We start from the raw sequence: 24,565 nt of genomic DNA, 5'->3' as shown, positions 1-24,565 counted from the left end.
TGTTAAAGACTGGCTTTTATACTTAAAAAAAAAAAAGTCTCACCTACTAAGAAAGTTTGACTCTTAGCCCTAGGGAGCAATCAGAAGGGTATGTCTTTAACACCGAAAGGATTAAATCATTAAAACTCTGTCAAGCTTCTGAGAGTTTCAGAAAACCAGGTGCCTGTCATTATTCAAAACTTCTCAACTACTAAAAATGAGATTTTAGGGATGTGCCAATCTGCTGTCTAGCTCCCTTATGAATTAGTTAATTTTGAGTAAGTTTGTATATTCATTGGAAGTATAGTTTAAGGAAATTTTTATATGAGAGCTCTAAAACCAGCTAGAGCCTTTATAGGGTGTCACCTTTAAGACTGAAGAACAAAATTCCTTGCATGGCTTGGAAACCCTGGTGACGTAGTAGTTTAGAGTTCAGCTGCTAACCAAAAGGGCGGCAGTTTGAATCCATCAGGTACTCCTTGGAAACCCTATGGGGCTTTTCTACTCTGTCCATAGGGTTGCTATGAGTCGGAATCGACTCAATGGCAGTAGCTTTGGTTTGGTGCATGGGATAGATCTGGATTCAGAAAATATACTTGTTAATTGAGGTTTTGCAATTGAAATTATCCTAGGAAACCTAGGATGAACAGATACCCAAATCCAAACCCAGGCAAAGGTAAATACTCTTTTTGGGTCACTTGGACATTTTTTACCCCCTTTCAACCAGAAGTTCTGACATTATGTGCCTTGTAATCATATTAGGTTGATACAAGTAAGAAGACAAGCATAGTGATCTTTTCAAGGTATCTCATAAAACATCTTCTGAGTCTTTGTATTTTTGTAGATACATCAAGCTTGGGTCTCAGCTTGTAATTTTTTGTTTAGGCATCTTGTAATCCTAAGCATAATTCATGAGTTATCTCTAGTAGGACCTTCTTCCTAAACTATGTGTGGGTGCTCCATAGCCAAGTCTAAAACAAATGTAAAAGAAAATGAAACTGTGCTTGTCACTTAATACATGTGATTATAATTGGTCTTGTGCCAATTCTTCACATCTACTGAGAAGGTGGCTGGATATAAGCACACTACAAATAGGTACAGGAACATTTCTGTACTCTACAATATGTCATACCAAGAACACCAAACCTGTTGCCGTGGAGTCATTTCCGACTCATGATGATTCCCTGTGTTAGAATCGAACTGTGCTCCATAGGGCTTTCTTGGCTGTAATCTATGGGAGCAGATCACCAGGCCTTTCTTCTACAGCACTGGTGGGTAGATTCAAACCCCAAACCTTTAGGTTTGGGGTACAGTGCAAACCGTTTATGTCACCCAGGGACCTCAAATATGATGTCAAAAAAAAAAAAAAAAACAGGGACATGTAAATAGGAAAGAAGAATATAAGCCATGTGTCAGTCATTGTTTATAAAAATAATGTTTAAAAAAAGGAAGCATACAACTCTAGGGATGGCATAATATTTACAAATATACTCTTATCTGAATCTAACATTAATTTCGTAAGGTACTATTAAAACTGAGGATGACATAAAAACCACACTCAGTCATCTATCAAAATAGCACATGCCTTCTTTTTACTTCTTCATACTGCCTCAGGTCTAGAGTAAAGTATCTCTTCCGAGGAGATGAAGCATCTTGGTAGGGCCCAAAAGACTGGACTGGAGGTGGTGGATGAGGAAGGACTATTGATGGATGGGGCAAGAGACCCCTGATGAAACTTCAAGGAAATGGGCAACAAGACAGACTGACTCATAAGGGAAAATTTGAGAGACGACAGCAACAGCCCCCAAGGTTCTCCATCAGCTGCCCCACACTTGGATATTTGCCCTCACTTAAGATAAATGTGTGTCCATAAGCGATGTACTGAAGGATCCAATAGTTTTTCTTTAGGTCTTGGGTCTGCAGTTCGAGATTGGTTGTTACCAGGTGATGTGTTGTCACCTGCCTGGTTGAATGTGCCCGTGGTTAGGCTTTCCCTAAGGGGAGGTAATGGAAAGCATAAGGAGGCCATCAAAAACAGTCCTAGAACTAGTCACTATAAAACATATTGGGTAAATCAGAGAAGGATTTGAAGACATTTAAACATTTGGTAAAAGACTGGATTTCTGTTTTGTTTTCTCTTTGAATTTTATAAAGGTTTAGCATGTTGCTAATTGCATGACTTATCTTAAACCACTTTCACCAAAGCCCTTTTTTACTCCACACTTCTGTTGCAAATGAAACACTGATGAGACGGAGGAAAAATTGCTAAGTACGATCTTAAAAATAAAAGAGGGGAAAGAAGGTATCAATGTTGACTTCTCCTTGAGCCCTGTGCTCCTGGAAAACAGAAAGACTAAGATATCCCCCCACCCTTTGTTTTCCAGGCTTACTGTAAGGAACCGTCTTTCCCCAAATGACTTAGGGTAAGACTCATCAGTGCCCCCTTGTTTACTTATAACAAGGCTAGACACCACCACCACCACGACCCCACTGCCTTGGAGTCGATTCCGACTCAGCGACACTATACACAGAACTTCCGAATTCCTGTTGTCTCATAAATGACTAGCTAAATTATTTTGTCCCTACCAACCAATGTGGACAAAAAATCTGCTGCCTTGACTTGACCAAATTTTAGTTAAGCCTTTCTCCTTCCCCAGGCTCTTCAACCTTGGCCTACCCCCAGCCTGAGCCAGCACACAGCCCCTCCTCAAGGCTGACTCAGGGTACCATATTCTCTGCTCTACAGTACGATCACCACCTCTACCCTCTCCAGCCCCTCTTCACCCCCTCCATCCCACCTCCTCACGCCCTCTTCTTTCTAGCTTTGCTCAGCCCTCCCTATAAAAGAAAAACTCTTTCTGCCTAGTCTTTGCGACACATAAATCTCATGGGTCCCAGTGGTCTTCCATGATAGTAGTCCCCCAACCCTCCTGCAGTAATCCTTTCCAATAAAGCCTCTCCTTACCTAAGTCCAGATTCATTTTTTATCTGACAAAGGTAATAAGGAAGCACAAAGAATTCAGCCCGAGATTACTACCTCTGCATGGCTGCACCATTTTTCTGACTTTGAATAATCATTTTGTGGCAAAATTTTGAATCAAAATAACGTTTAGCAAGGCACTTGAATTCTTCCTCTAACCAAAGCAAAATGTGAATAGCAAAGAATTAGGAGAAGGAGTTATTTCATTTAGGCTAGTATTTAGCATACCAGGACTTATCAGTTGCCACCAAATTGGTTCCAACTTACGGTGACCACATGTATGTCAGACTAGATCTGTGCTCCATATGGTTTTCAGTGGCTGATTTTTTTGGAAGTAGATCACTAGGCCTTTCTTTCCAGGCACTTCTGGGTGGCCTCGCACAGCCAACCTTTCAAGCGTTAACCATTGGCACCATCCATAGACTGCCATTTAGCATACACTTGGATCTGATGAGAAAACTAGGAGAGTTCTAAAAACTGCCTACTTAAACATAAAATGGTTTCCTAGCTTTATTTTTATAGGTCTGAATTCACATGCATTAGATATAACTTTGTTCAGATATAACTACAAAAGCACCTTGAAAAACCAAATATTAAATTGAGTCTTGTATTTCTCTCACTTTACAAAGTTTATAAATTTACAAATTGAGAACATTTGAAATTTATCCACACTCTTGCTAATTGGTGTCTGTGTTCATTTGGAAACCAATGTTTCCAAGAAGTCTACATGGCCCAGCGAGCAAGCCCTCAGAGAAGATGGCTGGGTTTTAAAAGTTGAAGGCCATCTTTGGGTTGGCCTTTTCCATCTTTAAAAGAAAACTTTGCTATCATTCAAATCTGGTCAGATATCTCATCAAACGGTAGTTTTGTAAAAGTATTTTGAATGTCACCATCACGTGAATTTCTGCCTTGCAGTAGAATGTAGCGATTGCAGAGTAACGCACACAGAGAGGTGTATAGATGTGCCTGTTTGCTTGGAAGGCAGCTTCCGGCAGGCTCAGATCAAGCCTTCCTCATTACAAAGGGTCACTGTGAGGTTATAGTCCTGGCTACAGTCCTGTCTGGGAGGTGCTGCAATTGTGTGCTTAGCAGTCTCCTCCTAATGAAGTTAATCACTCACTGGCCAAATGGAAAATCAGTGATGCCTAGCCTTCTTGCCTGCACTTTGCCTGGGATTGTTCACCCTCCTTCCTTTGCTCCCTGTGGTGAATGGGCGTCAGAGGACTCTGTGGGGCTCTTGTTCCTTCCTGCTCAAAGACATATTCTTCATGATTAAACCCATCTAAGCCCAGAGGATGAGAGCCAGCTCTACTCTGCTGGGGAGAAACCCTGTAATGAACCCATACTTGGAAAGATGAGGAGGAGGCAGACAGGAAGTGGAGTGAGGAGGAAAAAAGACTGTCTTTCTGGGGAAAAACCAAACCCAAACCCGTTGCTGTCAGGTAGATTCTGACTCAGCGACTCTATAGGACGGAGTGCAACTGCCCCATAGGGTTTCCAAGGAGCAGCTGGTGGATTTCAGCTGTAGCTTGCTGTAGCTCTTAACCACTGTACTACTGGGGCTCCTAAAGACATTATTTCAGCCAAAACAAAAAGAAAACTTGATTTGCAGAAATGGTACCTGGAGAATATTCACGTGTCTATAGCATTTTTTCCAAATTTGGTATAATCTTCGTCTTCAGAATATTTTCGTTTTAAGGAGGTGGCAAGTGACATATTTTGGTTGAGTTCTAAAAGTTGGTGTCTTTACGTTAACTCCTAATAGGCTCTTCCATGGAGTCTAAGTAGACCAGAGGCCTCTGTTGGGAAAGAACCTGAAGAATAAGATGCCAGTGCCCTGGGCTAGAACTTAGTGTTAAGGTCTCACCTTGGGCCTGACTTAGAATATGTCTGAATCTTGTGGTTGGCAGAGATCCACCTCAGGTGTTGCCAGCAGGCAGAATTAGATCCCAGATTCAAGGGAACCGTTGCTCGATTGTATGGCTGAGAGATGTTCCTCCCCGAGGTATGAGAGTCCTCACCTTATCTTCAGGGCATAGGTTCTTTCCCATGTACAGAAAGACAGGCAGGTTTTGAAATTCCCTAGGAGAGAAGTTAAACCTTAGATCAGGGGCCAGTATACTTTCACCATTTAATTGAAGTTATAGCTCCTAGCGGTGGTGGTGGCAGAGGGGTGGGAAGCACGGAAGGGTGCAGTTAAGTAATGATGGTATCGATTTTAACTTTCACCTCCATGTCTCTGTTTTCAGTATGGAAGAAGAGAATTGGTAACTAGAAAAAAAGGGGCAGAAGGAAGGAAAGGAGAGGAGCGTAAACATATACAGCTGATTTGAGGATGTTGAGGACATAGCATACACAGTTGTCTAGACTTTGGACCAATTTTGGCACACACAGTTGGTAGCCGCCCTCTGTCTGTGATCATCACTTTGGCAATTGTTTAAAATAAGTATGAAGTTGACTTTGGCTAGTGGTGATAGCATAGACCATAATGTTAAACTGAGAATGGACATATATATTGTTTAAAGAAATGGAGAGACGTTGGTGGCTCAGTGGTAGAGTTCTTGCCTTCCATGCACGTGACCTGAGTTAGATTCCCAGACAATGTACCTCGTGTGCAGCCACCACCCTGATGCTGAACAGGTTTCAGCTGAGCTTCCAGATTAAGATGGACTAGGAAGAAAGGCCTGGCAACCTCCTTCTGAAAATCAGTCAATGAAAACCCTATAGGTCACAGCGGTGCAAGCTGTTGTGGGGATGGCTCAGAACTGGACAGCATTTTGTTCCGTTATGCATGCTGTCACCATGAGTCAGGGGCAGACTCGACAGCAGCTATCAATAACAACAACAAAGAAATAGAAGACTCCATTTGTTCCCCCAGCTGAACAGATCCAGAGCAAACAGATGCAACTTCACTGAAAACTACATCATCTGCGTGGCCGTAAGTGAATTTTCTGTCCTGCATCCTGCGATTATGGCCCCCTTAATTTTGTTAGCCTGCATATTGAGTTTTTATTCTTAAGCATTTCCTCAGCGCTCCATTTCCCTCCACATATTCCAACTGGTAATTTTGTTAGCTCATAGACTGTTGCACAACCTGGCCATGAAAGGAGACTTCCTCCCCTTCCCTCCTATGTGTGTGCAGTTGTTCTAGCATAAGGAAGTATAGCCAGCAATATCAGTCTTTGGAAACAAAGAACATTGAGACCTGACGTTTGGGAGATGATCATCTATGGTTCTTATCACCATTTAATTCAGTGTTCAATTAGCTCCCAAGTAAGGAGGTAGGGAAAGCTGGGCATTTGTGAAGGGAACTGAATCCAGACAAATAGAAAGCTTCTAATCCTGGAGCTTTCTCAAACAAAGATCATTAGGACAAGGACTTCTTTAATATTGCTTTCACTGATATTTGCCTTGAGCAGTGAACGCTTCTTAGAAGTGGTTTTAATCCTTTGGGGTTAGAGCAGGGATCATGTGAGGCCATACCATAAATCCAGACAGCTAACCGGTCATGGGAATGGCAAGGCTTTGCTTCGGGTTTGGCTGTGAGTCAGAACCGCATGAATAAGGTTGCTGTCACTTGACTGCTTGGAGACTGTGATTACTCTAGAAAGAAATTAGATCACCACTCCAATCTTTTCTGAATTCTCTGAAGAATGTTGACAGACTTTCACTGAGGTAATGTCCAGCTCCAGCAGCTCAGCATATGGAGAGGTTCTTAACCCTCCGAAGCCATCTCTTTACAGGGGCCACCATGAGAGGACCCAGCACTGCCTACATGTGTAAGGAAAGCCTGCGGTGTCTGAAAAGCTAGGTATTCGATGTTAATGACAACATCCTTCACCCTAAACCAGGCTTCTGGTCTGTCGGGTCAGCCAGATGTCACCGTATCAAGAAACTTACTGACAAACCAATGCTGCCATAAAAAAGATGGGCTGAGTGCCAGGCATTTACATTTTCTCTTGTTTCATGGTAATTTCAAGAGTAGATACTTTCCAAGGTTTGACATAGTTCAGGATATGCTGAACCTGAGTCCCATTTTTAATGCCATGTTTATTTTTCTGGAGGCATGTATATTTTTCTGGTTCAGTGGTAGAATTCCCACATTCCATTTGGGAGACCTAGGTTCGATTCCCAGCCAGTGTACCTCATGCACAGTGACCACCCATCTGTAAGTGGAGGCTGTGTGCTGCTACGATGCTGAACAGGTTTCAGCCCAGCCTCCAGACTAAGACAGACCTCACAATCTACTAAGAAAGGCCTGGCAATGTACTTCCAAACAATCAGCCAGTGGAAACCCTGTGGATGACAATGGTCCGATTGCATTGTGCATGGGGTCTCCATGAGTCAGAGGCCAATTTGATAGCAATTAACAACAAATTTTTACCAAGTTTTAAAAAAAAAACAAAACTTCCACAGCAAATTATGAGACATACGACAAAAACCCCAATAGCTTAGTCTTCAGAGTTAGTTTTGTTTTGGTAAGTGTTAGGGTTATTGGTAGTGGTGGAGGTGGGAGGGAGGGGACAAGTAAAAACATTAGTTTTTATGACCAACGTTTTAAAACAAATACCTTCTCAATCTTCGTGGTGTAACTCAAGCTTACCTGGATGCCCACAGGATGACCAGAAGCTTTAAGGAAGGCTTCTTTGGGCAGCTAGCTACTGCTTCTGCCACCTCACAAGTTTCCTATTTGCAAGGTGGGATCTCGGAACGCTGGTGACTGCATTGTAGGAACACTTGTAAAATTTTTATGAAGAGGAAAGTTGGCCTAGATGAATCAGGAGATTAGCTCAATTAAGTTAAAAAAAAAAATACCAGGAACCAGGGTATGTACATTGAAATGTCTTGGGAAAAGTTACCAATCATAAGTTCATAGTTTAGATTTAACCTAACCGGTATCCCCTTCTTACTACTTTTATGGGGAAAAATCAGAGTGGTTTTTCAGGGTCGTTTGAGGGTAGGTGGAGAATATCGCTTTTCTGAATGACTGCCAGAGCACACCCCATATTTGCTTTATAACGTACACCACCACACATAGGCTGCTGTTCACAGCATTGTGTTTTTAATAATCTAAATGGCACCCGAGCTGATAACATGTAAGTAAGTGAGTGAGGGTTATAAATAAAAGGGAGGATTTTGATAAAGGCAGCAGCAGGTGGTTATTGCACCATGCTGAAAAGCTCTAGCCTGTTACTGCTACAGGGAAGAATGCCAGGGAAGTAACCTATGTTGAGCTCTAGAAGGATCGAATGGGTTAGGATCACAGAATTTGGGCTCTTCAAGAACGGGTATCTATTCTCATATAGTGTATATGCTCTCACTTGATCTAATTAGAGGCAGTAGTGAATTTGTCAGATGCTAGGTGGTGGGGCATGGTGAAAAGAGCCTAATATTTGGAATCAGAAAACCAAATTCAAGTCCAGCTCTTCTGTACTGACTGCATTATCTTTGGCAAAACTCCTCCAAGCATACATTTCCTCATCTGTAAAGTAGGGATGATGCGAACGTTAAATAATGTATATGAAAGTGTACTGTAAAAAAATCACTGCTCAAATGTTGGTGATTGTTTAACCTCTTTCCTAATAAACGAAAAACTCCCAAGTGGTTTGAAGTGACTTTCCTAAAAATATACCTAAATCTGACATCATTACCAATGTTTGTACCTTAAGTGTTTATCTTCAAAAATTTCAGGAGATCTGAGACTGAAAACATGAGCATCAGAAAGAACAAGAAAATGTTGTGACTTAATTATTTTTCTTACCAGCCATTGGTGCTTTTGTTATTTTATCTCCATTTTTACAGACCTTGGAATATGCAGAGATCTGTTTTCTGATAGTCATGGATGACTTATGGTGTTTGCTTCAGGCATGGAACAAGAGTTTTTTGAGTTTAAAATTACAGTTGCTCTCCCAGCAATTCACACCCCCCTATATACACACAAATCCACATGACGCACACAGTCATGAATTTTAAAAAATAATAACTCTAGAGGTCTGAATGGGCATTCACTAATTGAAAACAACTTTTCACACAGGATAGTAAACGGTAGCCTCTAGAATCTTTCCAAACTAACCAAAACAGAGAACAGCTTTTTTTTTAAAATAATTTTTATTGTGCGTTAAGTGAAAGTTTATAAATCAAGTCAGTCTCTCACATATAAACTTAAATACACCTTACTACATACTCCCATTTACTCTCCCCCTAATGAGTCAGCCCATGCCCTCCTTCCAGTCTCTCCTTTCGTGACCGTTTTGCCAGTTTCTAACCCTCTCTACCCTCCCATCTCCCCCTCCAGACAGGAGATGCCAACACAATCTCAAGTGTCCACCTAATACAAGCAGCTCACTCCTCATCAGCATCTCTCTCCAACCCATTGTCCAGTCCATTCCATGTCTGATGAGTTGTCTTCGGGAATGGTTCCTATCCTGGGCCAACAGAAGGTTTGGGGACCATGACCGCCGGGATTCTTCTAGTCTCAGTCAGACCATTAAGTCTGGCCTTTTTATGGGAATTTGGGATCTGCATCCCACTGTTCTCCTGCTCCCTTCGGGGTTCTCTGTTGTGCTCCCTGTCAGGGCAGTCATTGGTTGTGGCCGGGCACCATCCAGTTCTTCTGGTCTCAGGATGATGTAAGTCTCTAGTTTATGTGGCCCTTTCTGTCTCTTGGGCTCATAATTATCTTGTGTCCTTGATCCAGGTGGGTTAAGACCAATTGATGCATCTTAGATGGCTGCTTGTTAGCATTTAAGACCCCAAATGCCACACTTCAAAGTGGGATGCAGAATATTTTCTTAATAGAATTTATTTTGCCAATTGACTTAGATGTCCCCTGAAGCCATAGTCCCCAAACCCCTGCCCTTGCTCCACTGACCTTGGAAGCATTCAGTTTATCCAGGAAACTTCTTTGCTTTTGGTCCAGTTCAGTTGAGCTGACCGTCTGCGTATTGAGTATTGTCCTTCCCTTCACCTAAAGTAATTCTTATCAACTATCTAATTAGTAAATAACCCTCCCCCCACCCCCCCTCGTAACCACAAAAGACTGTGTTCTCAGTTTATACTATTTCTCAAGATCTTATAATAGTGGTCTTATACAGTATTTGTCCTTTTGCATCTGACTAATTTCACTCAGCATAATGCCTTCCAGGTTCCTCCATGTTATGAAATGTGTCACAGATTCCTCACTGACAGAACAGCTTTTAATTCACTCTTTGAAGCCAAATAGGAGGGTGCAGAGCAGTATGTATCCCAGGGAGGAAAAGATGAGGCTGAGCACGGAGTAAACAAAAACACAGCCTAGTGTGGTCAGTCTCTTTTTGAATAAAATTGTGGATTTGAGAAGCCTACACAGCTAAAAATGGCTCATGGAGTAAGTCCCACTGTCAGGATTTTGAGTAGGTGGTTTTCAGTAGCTCTCTGTGGTGTGGTCATCTCCTCAGTATCCCATGAAACTGGGAACACAGGGACAAAGTTGGGGATGACTTTTGAAGAAAAGAATGTTATTGTTGTCAGGTGTCATTGGGTCAGTTTCAACTCATAGTGACCCTACGTACAACAGAACAAAATGCTGCCTGGTCCTGTACCATCCTCACAATGTTTAAGCCCATTGTTGCAGCCACTATGTCAGCCCATCTCCTTGAAGGTCCTCCTCTCCTTCACCAACCCTCTACTTTATCAAGCATGATGCCCTTCTTCAGGGACTGGTCCCTCCAGACAACATGTTCAAAGTATGTGAGATTAAGTCTCACCATCCTCACTTCTAAGGAGGATTCTGGCTGTACTTCTTCCGAGATAGACATGTTCATTCTTCTGGCAGTCTAGGTATAGTCAATATTCTTTGCCAACACCATAATTCAAATGCATCAGTAGTTCTTTGATCTTCCTTATTCATTGTCCAGCTTTCGCATGCATATGAGGCGATTGAAAATACCATAGCTTGGGTCAGGCGCTATGACATATTTGCTTTTTAACACTTTAAAAAGGTCTTTTGATTTCTTGACTGCTGCTTCCATGGGCATTGATTCTGGATCCAAGTAAAATGAAATCCTTGACAGCTTCAATCTTTCCTTCTTTTATCATGATGTTGCTTATTAGTCCAGTTGAGAGGCTATAAAAACGGCTTGGTGGTGGTGTCTTATCTCCTCTAACTTCACAAGGGGGAAGGAGAATAGAGATCAACAGCCCAAGTCTGATTCCCATGAGGCAGAAGTCAGACATGCCTCCTCTCTCTGCCGTCTTTACCGATACCGACACCAACCATCCCTCTGACTGCACTCTCTACTTACGTGCTGGGATTGATAATTCATTGCAATGGCTGCACAGAACTCACAGACAATACTCATGATTATGGGGTTTATTAGGGAAGTCACAGGTTACAATTCAGGCTCAGAAACACTTGGGATACAGTTCTTCTGTCAGAATAGCCTCTTCCCAGCTGTGATCACAGACACACCTCTCCCTGGCCCTAGGTCTCTGCCCAAAGGCACACAGCTTTCTCTTTCCATGGGCAGGGATGCCCACCTCGCCATCTCTTGCTGCCATGTCTCTGTTGCTGGGTCTCTTCTGCCGCTTCTTGCTGCCTTCAGTGCTACAGCTCTCTGTCTCTTGGGTCCAGGAGCTTCTGAGCATAGAGATCTCGGGTCCAAAGGACATGATGGCTCCTGGCTATTCTTCCTTGGTGGTGGTGGGACCTTCTCTTTCCCACCTCTAGGGGTGGTTCCTTTCAAACCTAGCAGGATGGCAAAACTGACTAATCCCTTTGGTGGGTCACAATTACCCTGTCACACAATCCTGCCCAATCACTTAGGTGGAGGTTAGAAGACCATGGACAGAAAGGCCACACAAAAGTGATCCATCACACTGCAGAGGATTTTTGTTTTCTGTATTTTGAGGTTTAATCCGTACTTAAGGCTGTAGTCTTTGAATGTTACTAGTCCCAATAGCAGCTTCTACTGGCATCGATATTTGAAGGCATTTTCAGATCACATTTTGGAGCAAGGGACTTCAGAAACATATGGAAGAGATATTTCAGGGCCCATCTTGATGTCTGGTCTCTTGCTGTCTTTTTTTTCAGTTGAGATATAATACACATACCATAATAGTCCCCATTTAAAGTGTACAATTCAGTCATTTTTATATATTCCCAAAGCTGTACAACAATTCCCACTATCTAATTCCAGAACATTTTTATTACCCCAGAAGAAACCCTGTACCCATTAGTAGTCACTCCCTACTCCCACCTCCCCCAGCCCTGTTGGTGGTGTTAGCTGCTGTTCAGTTGACCCTCGACTCGTGGTAACTCCATGCACAGTGGAATGAAACTCTGCTTGGTCCTGGTCCTGTTCCATCCCCATGATCATTTCCCTCAGCCCTAGGCAACTACTAACCTCATTTCTGTTTCTCAGGATTTGCCTATTATGAACATTTCCTAGAAGTGAAATCATATGACGTGTTCTTTTTTTACATCTGGCTTCTTTCACTTGGAGCCATGGTGGCCTTGTGGTTAAGAGCTTGGCTGCTAACCAAAAGGTCAGCAGTTCAAATTCACCAGCTGCTCCTTGGAAACCCTATAGGGCAGTTCTACCCTGTCTTTTAGGGTCACTATCAGTTGGAATTAACTCGATGGCAATGGGTTTGGGTTTGGGTTTTTTTTTTTTCCTTTCACTCGAAACAATGTTTTCAATGTTCATTTGTTTTTATGGTCAAATAATATTCCGTTGTGTGGATATACCACATTTTATATATCCATTCATCTATTGATCGACCTTTGTGTTATTTCCACTTTGGGGCTATTGTGAATACTGCTGCTAAGAACATTGATGACAAGTTTCTGAACATACATTTTCACTTCTCTTGGGTACCTAAGAGGAGCTCTAGTGGCACAGTGGTTAAGTGCTTGGCTGCTAAATGAAAGGTCAGTCATTTGAATCCACAAGCTACTCCATGGGAGGAAGATGTGGTAAAGATTACAGTCTTGGAAACCCTGTGGAGTCATTCTGCTCTGTTCTGTAGGATCACTGTGAGTTGGAATCGGCTTGACAGCAATAGGTGTTTTGGTTTTTTAAGAGTGGAATGGTGGGCTGTTCAGTCCCTCATAATCCAAATCTTCGTATTAGTAACCTGGGAACAAGTGGGATGAGCTTAATTTGGATGGAGTAAGAAACAGGGTGGCTATGTAGACTAAAGAGGAACTGAAAGAGAGAAGCTTAGTATTATATCTCATTGTTTTTAAGTGTCTGTCTTAGTCATCTAGTACTGCTATAACAAAAATACCACAAGTGGATGGCTTTAACAAAGGGAGATTTATTTTCTCACAGTCTAGTAGGCTACAAGTCCAAATTCAGGGTGGCAGCTCCAGGGGATGGCTTTCTCTCTCTTGGCTCTGGAGGAAGGTCCTTATCCTCAATCTTCCCCTGGTCGAGGATCTTCTCAGGCACAGAGACCCCATGTCCAAAGGATGTGCTCTGCTCCTGGTGCTGCTTTCTTGGTGGTATGAGGTCCCCAACTCTCTGCTTCCTTCCCTTTCCTTTTATCTCTTGAGAGATAAAAAGGTGGTACAGGCCACACCCCAGGGAAATCCCCTTTACATTGGATCAGAGAGATGACCTGAGTAAGGGTGGTGTTAGAATCCCACCCTAATCCTCTTTAGCATAAAATTACAATCACAATGGAGGACAGCCACACAATACTGGGAATCATGGCCTAACCAAGTTGATACATATTTTGGCGGGGACACAGTTCAATCCATGATTTTGTAACAGTTAAAGAATTATATAACTAATAACTGACTTTTAAGAAATAAATGCAGAAGAATCTATCTTCTCAATCACAGTGGTCCCCAAAGTATCCTCCATATTCTGCTCCCCAGAACCTATGAATGTTACCTTATTTGGAAAAAGAATCTTTGCAGATATAGTTAAGGACCTTGAGAAGTTCAGGATCATCCTGGTTTATCTGGGTGGACTCTCTCTTAGTTGCCTAGTGCTGCCATCACACAAATTCCACAAGTGGATGGTTTTATACAACAAGAATTTATTGTCTCACAGTTTGGGAGGCTAGATGTCCAAATCAGGGAATCTGCTCTAGGGGAGGGTCCTTTGTCCATAGGCCTAGGTGTTCTTTGACGTTTCTTGGCTTCTAGAGATTCCTCACGTGGTCTCTTGCCCTTGTGCATATCTGTGTCTATTGTACCTTAAATTTTTTTTTTTAATTTTATTGTTGAGACTATACACAGCAAAAATATATTCCAATTCAAGTTTCTGCATGTACAATTCAGTGACATTAATTACATTCTTCAAGCTGTACAACCATTTTCACCCTCTTTGAGTTGTTCCTTCCCCATTAACATAAACTCACTGCCCCTTAAGGTTCCTGTCTATTCTTTTGAGTTGCTGCTGTCAATTCGATCCCACATAGATAGTTGTTAAAAGAGCATAATGCTCAAGGCAGATATTCTTTACTAGTTAAGCTATACTATTATTTGGTTTTAAGAAGACTTCAGGGGATACTTTTGGTTTAAGGTTCAAAGATTATCTCCGGGCAATAGTTTTGGAGGTTCCTCCAGCCTCAGTGGCTTCAGAAGCTCTAGATTCCATGAGACTTTGAAATTCTATTCTGCATTTCCCCTTTTTGATCAGAATTCTTCTATAGCATCTTCAATCAAAATGTTCAGTAATGGTAGCTGGGCTCTATCTAGTTCTTCTGGTCTCATGGCATAGGAGGCAGTTGTTCATGGAGGCAATTAGCCACACATTCCATTCCCTCCTTCTATTCCCAGCTCTCCTTTTTCCTCTGTTGCTCCAGGTGAATAGAGACCAATTGTTATACCTTGGATATTCTGCTTTTTTACTAAGACACCACTCAGAAGGGATTTTAGACTGCAGAAGCTGGTAAAAATCAATTTCTTCATCTGTGGCCTTAGTGGTTCGTGCATAGATTTGAATAATATTTGTATTAACTGGTCTTTATTCTAGGTGTGTGGATATTATCACTGACAGCGTTGTACTTCAGGATAAATCTTGAAATGTTCTTTTTGATGATGAATGCAACGCCAATCCTCTTCAAGTGGTCATTCCCGGCATAGGCGACCACATGATTGTCCGATTCAAAATGGCCAATACCAGTCTATTTCAGCTCACTAATGCCTACGATATCAATGTTTATGCACTCCGTTTCATTTTTGACAATTTCCAATTTTCTTAGATTCATACTTCATACATTCCATGTTCCAATTATTAATGGATATTTGCAGCTGTTTCCTCTCATTTTGGGTCGTGCTACATCAGCAAGTGAAGGTCCCGAAAGCTTTACTCCATCCACGTCATTAAGGTCGACTCTACTTTGAGGAGGCAGCTCTTCTCCAGTCACCTTTTGAGTGCCTTCCAACCTGGCGGGCTCATCTTCCAGCACTATATCAGACAATGTTCTGCTGCTGTTCGTACGGTTTTCACTGGCTAATGCTTTTCAGAAGTAGACTGCCGGGTCCTTCTTCCTAGTCTGTCTTAGCCTGGAAGCTCAGCTGAAACCTGTCCACCATAGGTGACCCTGCTGGTATCTGAGTACCAGTGGCATAGCTGCCAGTAACACACAAGCCCCCACGGTACGACAAACTGACAAGACACGTGGGGGTACTGGTGATTAGAATGCAAAATATGGGAACAAAGAAGAGTGGGCAGTTGGAAAATATGGCCTTGGTGATAGAAATGATGCCAGAGATGGCATGATAGAATTTTTAAGACCAACAACTTATTCATTGCAAATACCTTTTTTCAATAACATAAATGGCAACTCTACACGTGGACTTCACCAGATGGAATACACATGAGTCAGATTGACTACACCTGTGGAAAGAGATGATGGAGAAGCTCAATATCATCAGTTATGACAAGGCCAGGCCTCCTGTAGTATGAGAAAAGAACTTTCTCTTTAAAGTCACCCACTTGTGGTATTTGTGCTACAGTAGCACTAGGAAACTAAGGCAGCCCCATCATAAATCACATTGTTAGACTGCCCGGTGGGCAAGGCCTCCCGGGTAATCAAAGACACCCATATCACACAGTACATTCCAAGGGCCTAGAGATCACTTCCTGGTAGATGAAGGTAAAAGCTAGATCTTTTTCGGGGCAAGATTAAAGTCTTTACTATGCACTCATGTTAAAAAAAAAAAAGTTTTAATATAGTTTTGAAATCTGATTGACATATAATAAACTGCACATATTTTAACAAGTTTATTGAGATATAATTCATATACCATACAATCTACCCACTTAAATGTATAATTCAGTAGTGTAAAATATATTCACAGAGCTTGTACATACCCAGCCCACTGCCGTCAAGTAGATTCTGACTCATAGCAATACACGTTACTTTTGATACATTTGATACATTTTGACATACGTACATACCTATGAAATAATCACCACAATCAAGACAGATAACCATTACCCCCAAAAGTTTCCCTGTGCCTATTTGTGATTTCTTCCCTCTCCTGGGCAACTAGAGCCCTGGCAGCACAGTAGCTAAGCATTCAGCAGCTAACCAAAAGGTCGGCAGTTCGAATCCACCAGCTTCTCCTTGGAAACCCTATGGAGAGGTTCTACCCTGTCCTATAGGGTTTGTATGAGTTGACTCGATGGTGATGGATTTGGTTTTGTTTTTTCCTGGGCAACCACTGATCTGCTTTCTATCACTATAAAGCAATTAGCATTTTTAAGAATTTTATATAAATGGATTCATATAGTATGTCCTCTTTTTTATCTTTTTTGTCTGGCTTCTTTAACTTAGCGTGATTATTTTGAGATTCACCTGTGTTGTGGCATTTACCAGGAGTTCATTTCTTTTTACTGCTGAGCAGTATTCAGTTGTAGGACTATACCACAGTTTGTTTCTCCTTTCACCTGCAGGTGGAAACTGGGTTGTTTCTACTTAGGGGCAATCACAGAGATGTCGTTATAACCATTCGTGCACGTGTTTTTATGTAATGTATACTTTCATTTCTCTTGGTGAATACTTAGGAGCGTAAGGGCTAGATCATATGGTATGTATATGTTTAGCTTTTTAAAAAGCAGCTAAACTGTTTCACAAAGTGGTTGCTTGCACCTGCGGTTCAGGTGCTCCATATCCTTGCCCCGCTAGCACTGCAATTAAGTGCGCGACTGATAACTGAAGGGCAGGCAGTTTGAACCCACCAGCAGCTCTGGGAGAAAAAAGACCTGGTGATCTGCTCCCGTAAAGATTACAGCCTAGGAAACCCTATGGGGCAGCTTTGCTCTGTCATATAGGGTTGTCGTAAGTTGAAATCTACTAGGCAGCACGAAACAACAACAATAGATGTGTAGTGTCTCACATTTTGAACTCTGGTGGCCCTAAGCTACTAGTAGCTCCTACTACATACCGTATCACCCGGTTTCACTTCTCTAAGCCTTTACTCATGTTGTTCCTGTAACCTGGATGCCTCTCTACCCATCCTTCATTTTAGTGAAGCGATCTTCCTTAATAAACACCCAGCCCCATTTCCCCTAATCCTCAAGACAGGACCAAAATCTCTGCCTTTCTCTAGGTATATATATAAATAAGCATAAATAAATATATGTGTATATATACCCAACCCATTGCCATTGAATCAATTCTGACTCATAGCAATACATGTTACCTTTTCACAAATAACCCATGTGTTATGTGGTTTTTGTTTTTTCCCAAACGTAACATATAAAAAAAATTAGATACCGTGCTTATAAAAATACCTCATGGGGGAAAGATATGGTTGGCAAAAAAACTATAGCATGTGCATTATTTGTGTAAAACTACAGAGTGTGTGTATATATATATATATGTGTGTATGTATGTATATGTATATATGGCAACTCAGTCGTTAAGTGCTGAGTTGCTAACTGAAAGGTTGGCTGTTTGGACCCACCCACTGGCTCTGAGGGAGAAAGACCTGGCAATCTGTTCCCATAAAAGTACAGCCTAGAAACCATAAAAGTACAGCCTAGAAACCCTAAGGGACAGTTCTGCTCTGTCATATGGGGTCCTATGAGTTGAAATCGACTCAGTGGCACCTCACAACAGCTACATACGTATATATGTTTGTGTCTTTATGTATATGCATAGAATTCTGTGGATAATTTTTCTTCAAAGATTTTTTGCCCTCTGCTTGTTGGACTGTTTACTCCAGGGCAGGGCTTGGCACACAGTAGGTTCAGTGTAATGCGCAGCAATGTCAGAGACAGGACTGAAGACCCCAAGAGTGGCACATATTCCATGCTACTTGAGAAATATAGTGCTGTTTTCTCTTCTTTAAAGAAAGTGGACATTACTCTAATTGTTATTTGAAATCTATTAATCAGAAACAATGTGTAGCTGAAGTAGTATTTTTAGATGAAATGAACTATTGTCCTAATTCTAAAAACATCCCTCTAATGTAAGTGGCTAACTGTAAATGCAGTCAAAGGAACTCATGAACTCCAAGGAGATTAAACTTCACCTGAATGAGAGGCAGGGCCTGGCAGCTCAGTGGTTAAGCATTCGACTAGTAAACAAAAGGTCAGTGGTTTGAATCCACCAGCTGCTCCTTGGAAACCCTATGGGACAGTTCTACTCTGTCGTGTAGGTTCTTATGATTCAGAATTGACTCAACAGCAATGACTTTTGGGTTGAATGAGGGTCACCCAATCAGCCTTCACTTTTATGATTTTAAGCTTTCGTGCCTCTGAGGATTTTAAGTATTTTGTTTTTGTTTATGTTGATGCTCAGGGAAAGGGCAGGGCTGAGAAAATATATTTCCAGCAGCTTCTGAGAAATGCTTGGTAGTCCATAAGATCTGCAAGTTTTTTTTAACTCCCTAGATAATAGTTTGATGTGGTTGTTCCAGGTTCACAGGCGGGAGGCAGAAACATAAAAAGAGTGAGCTGGTCTCCAGGGAAAAGAGATCCTGGTAACAAGGGGATGGCAACGTGGTTAAACTTCAAACTCCAATTAGAAATTCAGGCTCTGGAATTCAGAGGAATTGTCACTGAGGCTTTATATCCTGTGGGTTTGACATGCTGTGCACAGCCAGTGGTTCTTTATTTTTAATCCAGAGTAAAGTGGCTGTGGAGTCCAGAAACATCTGCAGCACCTTCTGGGAGCTGCTGAGTGTGCTAGGGTAATGGTTGAAATTAACGGGCAACTAAGGGAGGTAAAAGAAAGCACACAATCTGGGAAACCCTAAAGCAATCCAGCTGACTAATCAAAATTATTTCAAAATAGTCCTTTATAGCAGGTTATGTTCCAAAGTAAGGTAACTTCTTCCATCACAAGCCCTTGAAGATCAATGCAGCCATGGTAAGATGAGAAGGTTTAGAATTAAAGCCCATGACAGAAAGACCTGTGAGAGAAGCCAGTACAGAGCAGGGCTTCTCACATTCTCGTGTGCACGCCAATCACCTGGGAATCTTGTTAAAAGGAGGTTCTACATTTTGGTCAGAGATTTTGTAGAAGAAACCTGATCAATAGGGGGGAAATGAAGAACAGAATTTAAAATTTTCATTGAATCTAGAATTTCTGGAGCTATTGAGGCTGAATGAACCCCCGAAACTATGGCCCTGAGATCATCTTTAAACCTTAAACCAGAAATATCCCCTGAAGTCTTAGTAAACCAAACAATAGTGTTATGGATTGAATTATGTCCGCACCCCCGCCTCCCCCAAATATGTGTTGTAAATTCTAAACTCTGTGCCTGTGGTTATAATCCCATTTGGGAATGGGGTTTCTTTGTCACGTAAATGAGGCAGGATCAGTGTAGGGTGTATCTTAGTCAATCTCTTTTGAGATATAAAAGAGATTAAATAAACTAGCAGAGGAGAGATGGGGTAAGATAGAGGCCAAGATACATGAAGCTGTCCAAGGAACAGGAACCAGGAAGCAGAAGCTGAAGAGACAAGGACCTTGCTCCAGAGCCGACAGACAAGAGAAAGCCTTGCCTTAGAGTTGGCGCTCTGAATTCAGACTTCTATCTAGCCTCCTAAACTGTGAGAAAATAAACTGTTTGTTAAAGCAATCTGCTTGTGTTATTTCTAGGACACCTGGAGTTACAAGGGCAGAGACTTTTAAGTAGACATATTGCCCTTTCCTCTTTCGTAATGGATCAAGAAATTGTCCTGTAAAGCCCTTTGACAAAATATTTAAGTCTATTGTTAATAAGCCCATTGCCGTCACGTCGATTCCGACTCATAGTGACCCTATAGGACAGAGTAGAACTGCCCTCATGGAGTTTCCAAGGAGCTGTTGGTAGATACAAACTGTGAACCTTTTGGTTAGCAGCTGTAGCACTTAACCACTGCACCATCAGAGTTTTGTTAAGTCGTATGTGTATTAGGATTATGGACATCAAATTCTGATTTCTATCTTCTGCTTTAAAAAAGTAGGGGGTGCGGGTTCTTCACTGATGGCATAGTGGAAAAATTATTTGAAAATACTCCAAATTATGTTATCTTTATTTTAGGGTTTAAAATACCCATGCCGTTTATTTTGCTGATGGTCCTGATTACTGAATGAAGTTAAATTAAATCCAGTATGTTGCCTACATACAATGAAAGAAACAGTGGTATTCAAAAAATTTTAACTAGAAATTCTATCTGAACAGTAATTTTCCTGGTTAAAACTTGAAAACAAGGGCTGTCTGATTTGGTTTTAGGTTATCTTTAATCCAATTCTATCCTGGGTTTGGAGACAGCTTCATGTAGCGGATTAAGGCATAAACTCTGAAGCCAAACTTGGTGGGTTTGAATCCTAGCTCTGTCACTTGCTGTGCCTGTGGACAAGCTACGTGTGCCATGGCTTATTCATCTGTACAATGGGTCCACATTTTGTAAGTGTTCTTAGGATTAAAAGAGTTAACATTTGTAAAGCTCTAAGAACAATGCCTGGCACACATAACGAGCTATACAAGTGCCTGTTAAGTGTTTGTCTAAAATAAATATATGTTAATGTTGTGGAAACCCTGGTGGCGTAGTGGTTAAGAGCTACGGCTGCTAACCAAAAGTTTGGCAGTTAAAATCCACCAGACGCTCCTTGGAAACTCTATGGGGCAGTTCTACTCTGTCCAGTAGGGTCGCTATGAGTCAGAATTGACTCAACAGCAATGTGTTTTTGAATGTTATATTGTAGTTGCTCAGTGGTCATGTGGAATCCAGAAAGCCTGTTTTCCTGTTACCTACTAAAATAATATCCTACAAGACTTTCCCAATAAGTAGCTGGGTCAGAGAGAAAGGATACTTCAGCCAACAAATAGGAACCCTAAAAGAAATTCATGAGATCAATTAATTCATTAATTGTACTTATTTGGAAAGACTTACCTCAGTCCTTTGGTTTTGCAGTTGGTGATGTATATTGGTCAGGTGGCCAAGGATATCTTGAAGTGGCCCCGCCCCTCCTCCCCTCCCGTTGTGATACTTGAAAAGAGAATAATTGCCGAATATGGAATGCCATCCACCCACGCCATGGCAGCCACCACCATTTCCTTCACCTTCCTGATCTCCACCATGGACAGATACGAGGTAAGGCGCCTGATTCTTCCTCCATGGTCCAGTGTTATCCATGTAATGGTCCAGCAAACAGAGATTTGCTTAAAGAATTTTCTTTTAAAGGTGGTTGGAGGGAATTTGAGATTTATGAAATCCAGACTAAGGGAACCTGAAACCTATCGGGCCATCAGTTCGAATTTCCTCATAAATAAAGTGACCATATAATTTAGTGTCCAAACCAAGACACCCTGAGAGGGAAGGTGGGCACCATTAATAGTGACACCAGGAGAGCAAGCATAACATCGGGCTGTCCTGGGCTAACCAGGGAATGTAGTCTTCCTACCCAGAAGGCATTGCACCCTGAGCTGCCTGACAACACTTGGATCAGCACGCTCATCCTCTGTGAGGAGCAGACTTGGAAGTTTTACGATCTTAGAAAACGAGCCTCCATGGCTGAGACAATTCCACCAAATCCCTGCCAGATTCCTCAAGGCAGAAACGAGTCCGTGCCCTGAATTATTAGCCCCTGAGGATGCCTTAGTTTTGGTTAGGGCTCATCCGTTAAGAGATGATGGTGCCAAGTTTTTCTAGAAAAGCATGTAAATGAAACACTGTATTTGTCAGGAGATTAACAACTGTTGAAAATAAAGAATTGCACTTACTTTGATATCTGCTTAGAAGCCAGTAGGAGTGCTTGGGTAGCACAGGCAGTTAATGTGCTTGGTGATGAATCAAAAGGTTGGTGGTTCGAGTCTACCCAGGGGTGTCCCGAAAGGAAGACTGGGTGATCTACTCCCCCAAAATTAGCTGTTGAAAACCCTGTGGAGCACAGTTCTACCCTGACACACTAGGGGTACCTTGAGTTGGAGTCGACGTGACGACAACTGGTTTAGTTTGGTTTTGGGTTTTAGATGCCAGTTACATTAAGACCGTTTAAAGGCTCCGAGATTACAGCAGCAAAGATTTTTGTCTCCTGTTTGAGAACTATTGCTCTAATCTTGTGAATAATTTTATAAATGTTACTTTTTACCTATTGGGAATTTAGATTGCATTGGATCTAGCAGGCTAGTGAGGTATATGTCAGTATTGTCTCACCCTGCCCGTTTACCCCAGAAACCCAGGAATATTCTGTATTTCAGGTTGCTACAAACTGGTGAAGGAGTCTTGTTAACAATAATTAAGTATTCGGCTTAATGATAGTTAAGCAGCAAATAGAGGCTGATTGTAGGAAAACACATGCACGCATTTCTACACACATCTTAAAAACACCTGGTCCTTTTTTAAAAAATTCTTTCCAGCTACATGCTAAAGCAATTTGTATACGACCTGAGCTGTGTTCTGAACTTCTTCCCTGTTTACTTTTTAATGATAAATATATTTAGCTATTGAGTTTATTTGCTCATAAACAGCTCTAAATATGAGTTTATTTATATAAACGTATTTTCTGGTGGCTTAGTTGTTAAGTGCTTGTCTGCGAACTGAAAAGCTGGTGGTTGGAATCCACCAGCTGCTCCGCAGGAGAAAGATGGGGCAATCGGCTTCCAAAGATTTACAACCTCGGAAGCCCTGTAGGGCAATCCCACTCTGTTCTATTAGGATCACTAGGAGTCGGAATTGACTTGATGGCAGTCAATTTTGTTTTTTGGGGTGCCCAAACTCTGGTTTTCAACAACTTTGCAATTAAAATCCGAGGGAACAGCAAATCATGAGGAAAAAACATACAAGGTGTTGTTTTACTTGGAAAGAAAACATTGGACTTGGACTCAGAAGGCATGGCTTCTGATTCTGACTCTCACTTATGGCTCTGTGAACTTGGGCAATCATTTTCCCTCTCTGAGCCGCCTCTTATGTGAGCCAAATGGGATGATTGATGGGAAAGCATCTTTGCGAACCATAAAGTTCAGTGCTAATGTAACTTATTATTGTAGTTAAGAGTTTCCTCATTTGAAAAATGGAGCAAATAATAGGGTCGTGTGAAGATTAAATGAGATGATGAATATAAAATGCTTTATCTATAATATAGATAGAGCTTATGGTCTTTATTCTTGTATCTATGTAAGAATATACTTGAAGCATGTGGCTTATATCTGTAGATTGAATTAACGAGCAAAATATCTGCATGTTCCTAATATAGTTTAGCATTAGCCAGATTCCTCTAGCTGCTACAATTATCAACCAGTAAAAGCTGAGATTTAGTGGATTCTGCTGCTGTGATGTTTGTGAATAAATATGCCCTTTATTTGTTTGGGCCTGTTATCCCTGGGCCTTCTCAGGGAGCTAATTGTTGCCCAGCTTTATCACCCTAGCACATGACCTTCAGATTGTAGCATTGTCCATCTACCTTGCTGTTTGGTCAAAACTGTTTACTTCATGAATTCTAATCTAAGAATAGGTAGAAATAAAACTGCTAGCTAAACAGTAAAACTGCTAGCACAACAACTGAGGTCATGAGTCTTAAAGCCAAGTTCTCTTGTTGCTGTTAGATGCCGTCTAGTTGGTTCCGACTCATAGCGACCCCACGTACAACAGGACAGACAGTGTCCAGTCCTGTGCCAATCTCACAATTGTTGCTATATTTGAGCCCATTGTTGCAGCCACTGTGTCAATCCATGTCGTTGAGGGTCTTCCTCTTTTCCGCTGACCCTCTATTTTACCAAGCATGATGTCCTTTTCCAGGAACTGGTCCCTCCTGATAACATGTTCAAAGTACGTAAGACAAAGTCTCGCCGTCTTCGCTTTTAAGGAGCACTGTGGCTGTACTTCTTCCAAGACAGGTTTGTTCGCTCTTCTGGGAGTCCATGGTATATTTCGGTATTCTTTGCCAACTCCATAATTCAAATGCATCAATTCTTTGCTCTGCCTTATTCATTGTCTAGTTTTTGTATGCTTATGAGGTGATTGAAAACACCAGGGCTTGGGTCAGGTGCACCTTAGCCCCCAAGGTGACATCTTTGCTTTTTAACATTTTAAAGAGGTCTTTTGCAGCAGATTTGCCCAGTGCAGTATGTTCTTTTATTTCTCGACTGCTGCTTTCCTGGGTGTTGATTGTGAATCCGAGTAAAATTAAATCCTTGACAATTTCAGTCTTGTCTCTGTTTATCATGAT

At 41.6% G+C, this 24,565-nt stretch overlaps 1 protein-coding gene across 1 annotated transcript in view; it reads left to right on the top strand.

Moving 5' to 3' along the window:
• SGPP2 (sphingosine-1-phosphate phosphatase 2) overlaps positions 1 to 24,565 on the top strand; it is a 67,774-nt gene that overhangs the window by 18,172 nt on the left and 25,037 nt on the right. The window contains exon 2 of the mRNA XM_023541137.2: positions 21,313 to 21,492. Coding sequence (XP_023396905.1) covers positions 21,319 to 21,492 — 174 coding nt within the window. The 5' untranslated portion in view covers positions 21,313 to 21,318. The remainder of the gene's footprint in view (positions 1 to 21,312; positions 21,493 to 24,565) is intronic.

Source organism: Loxodonta africana, chromosome 6, assembly GCF_030014295.1.
Source record: "Loxodonta africana isolate mLoxAfr1 chromosome 6, mLoxAfr1.hap2, whole genome shotgun sequence".
Taxonomy (NCBI): domain Eukaryota; kingdom Metazoa; phylum Chordata; class Mammalia; order Proboscidea; family Elephantidae; genus Loxodonta; species Loxodonta africana.
The sequence above is the reverse complement of the archived record's forward strand: the minus strand, read 5'-3'. Positions and strand labels throughout refer to the sequence as shown.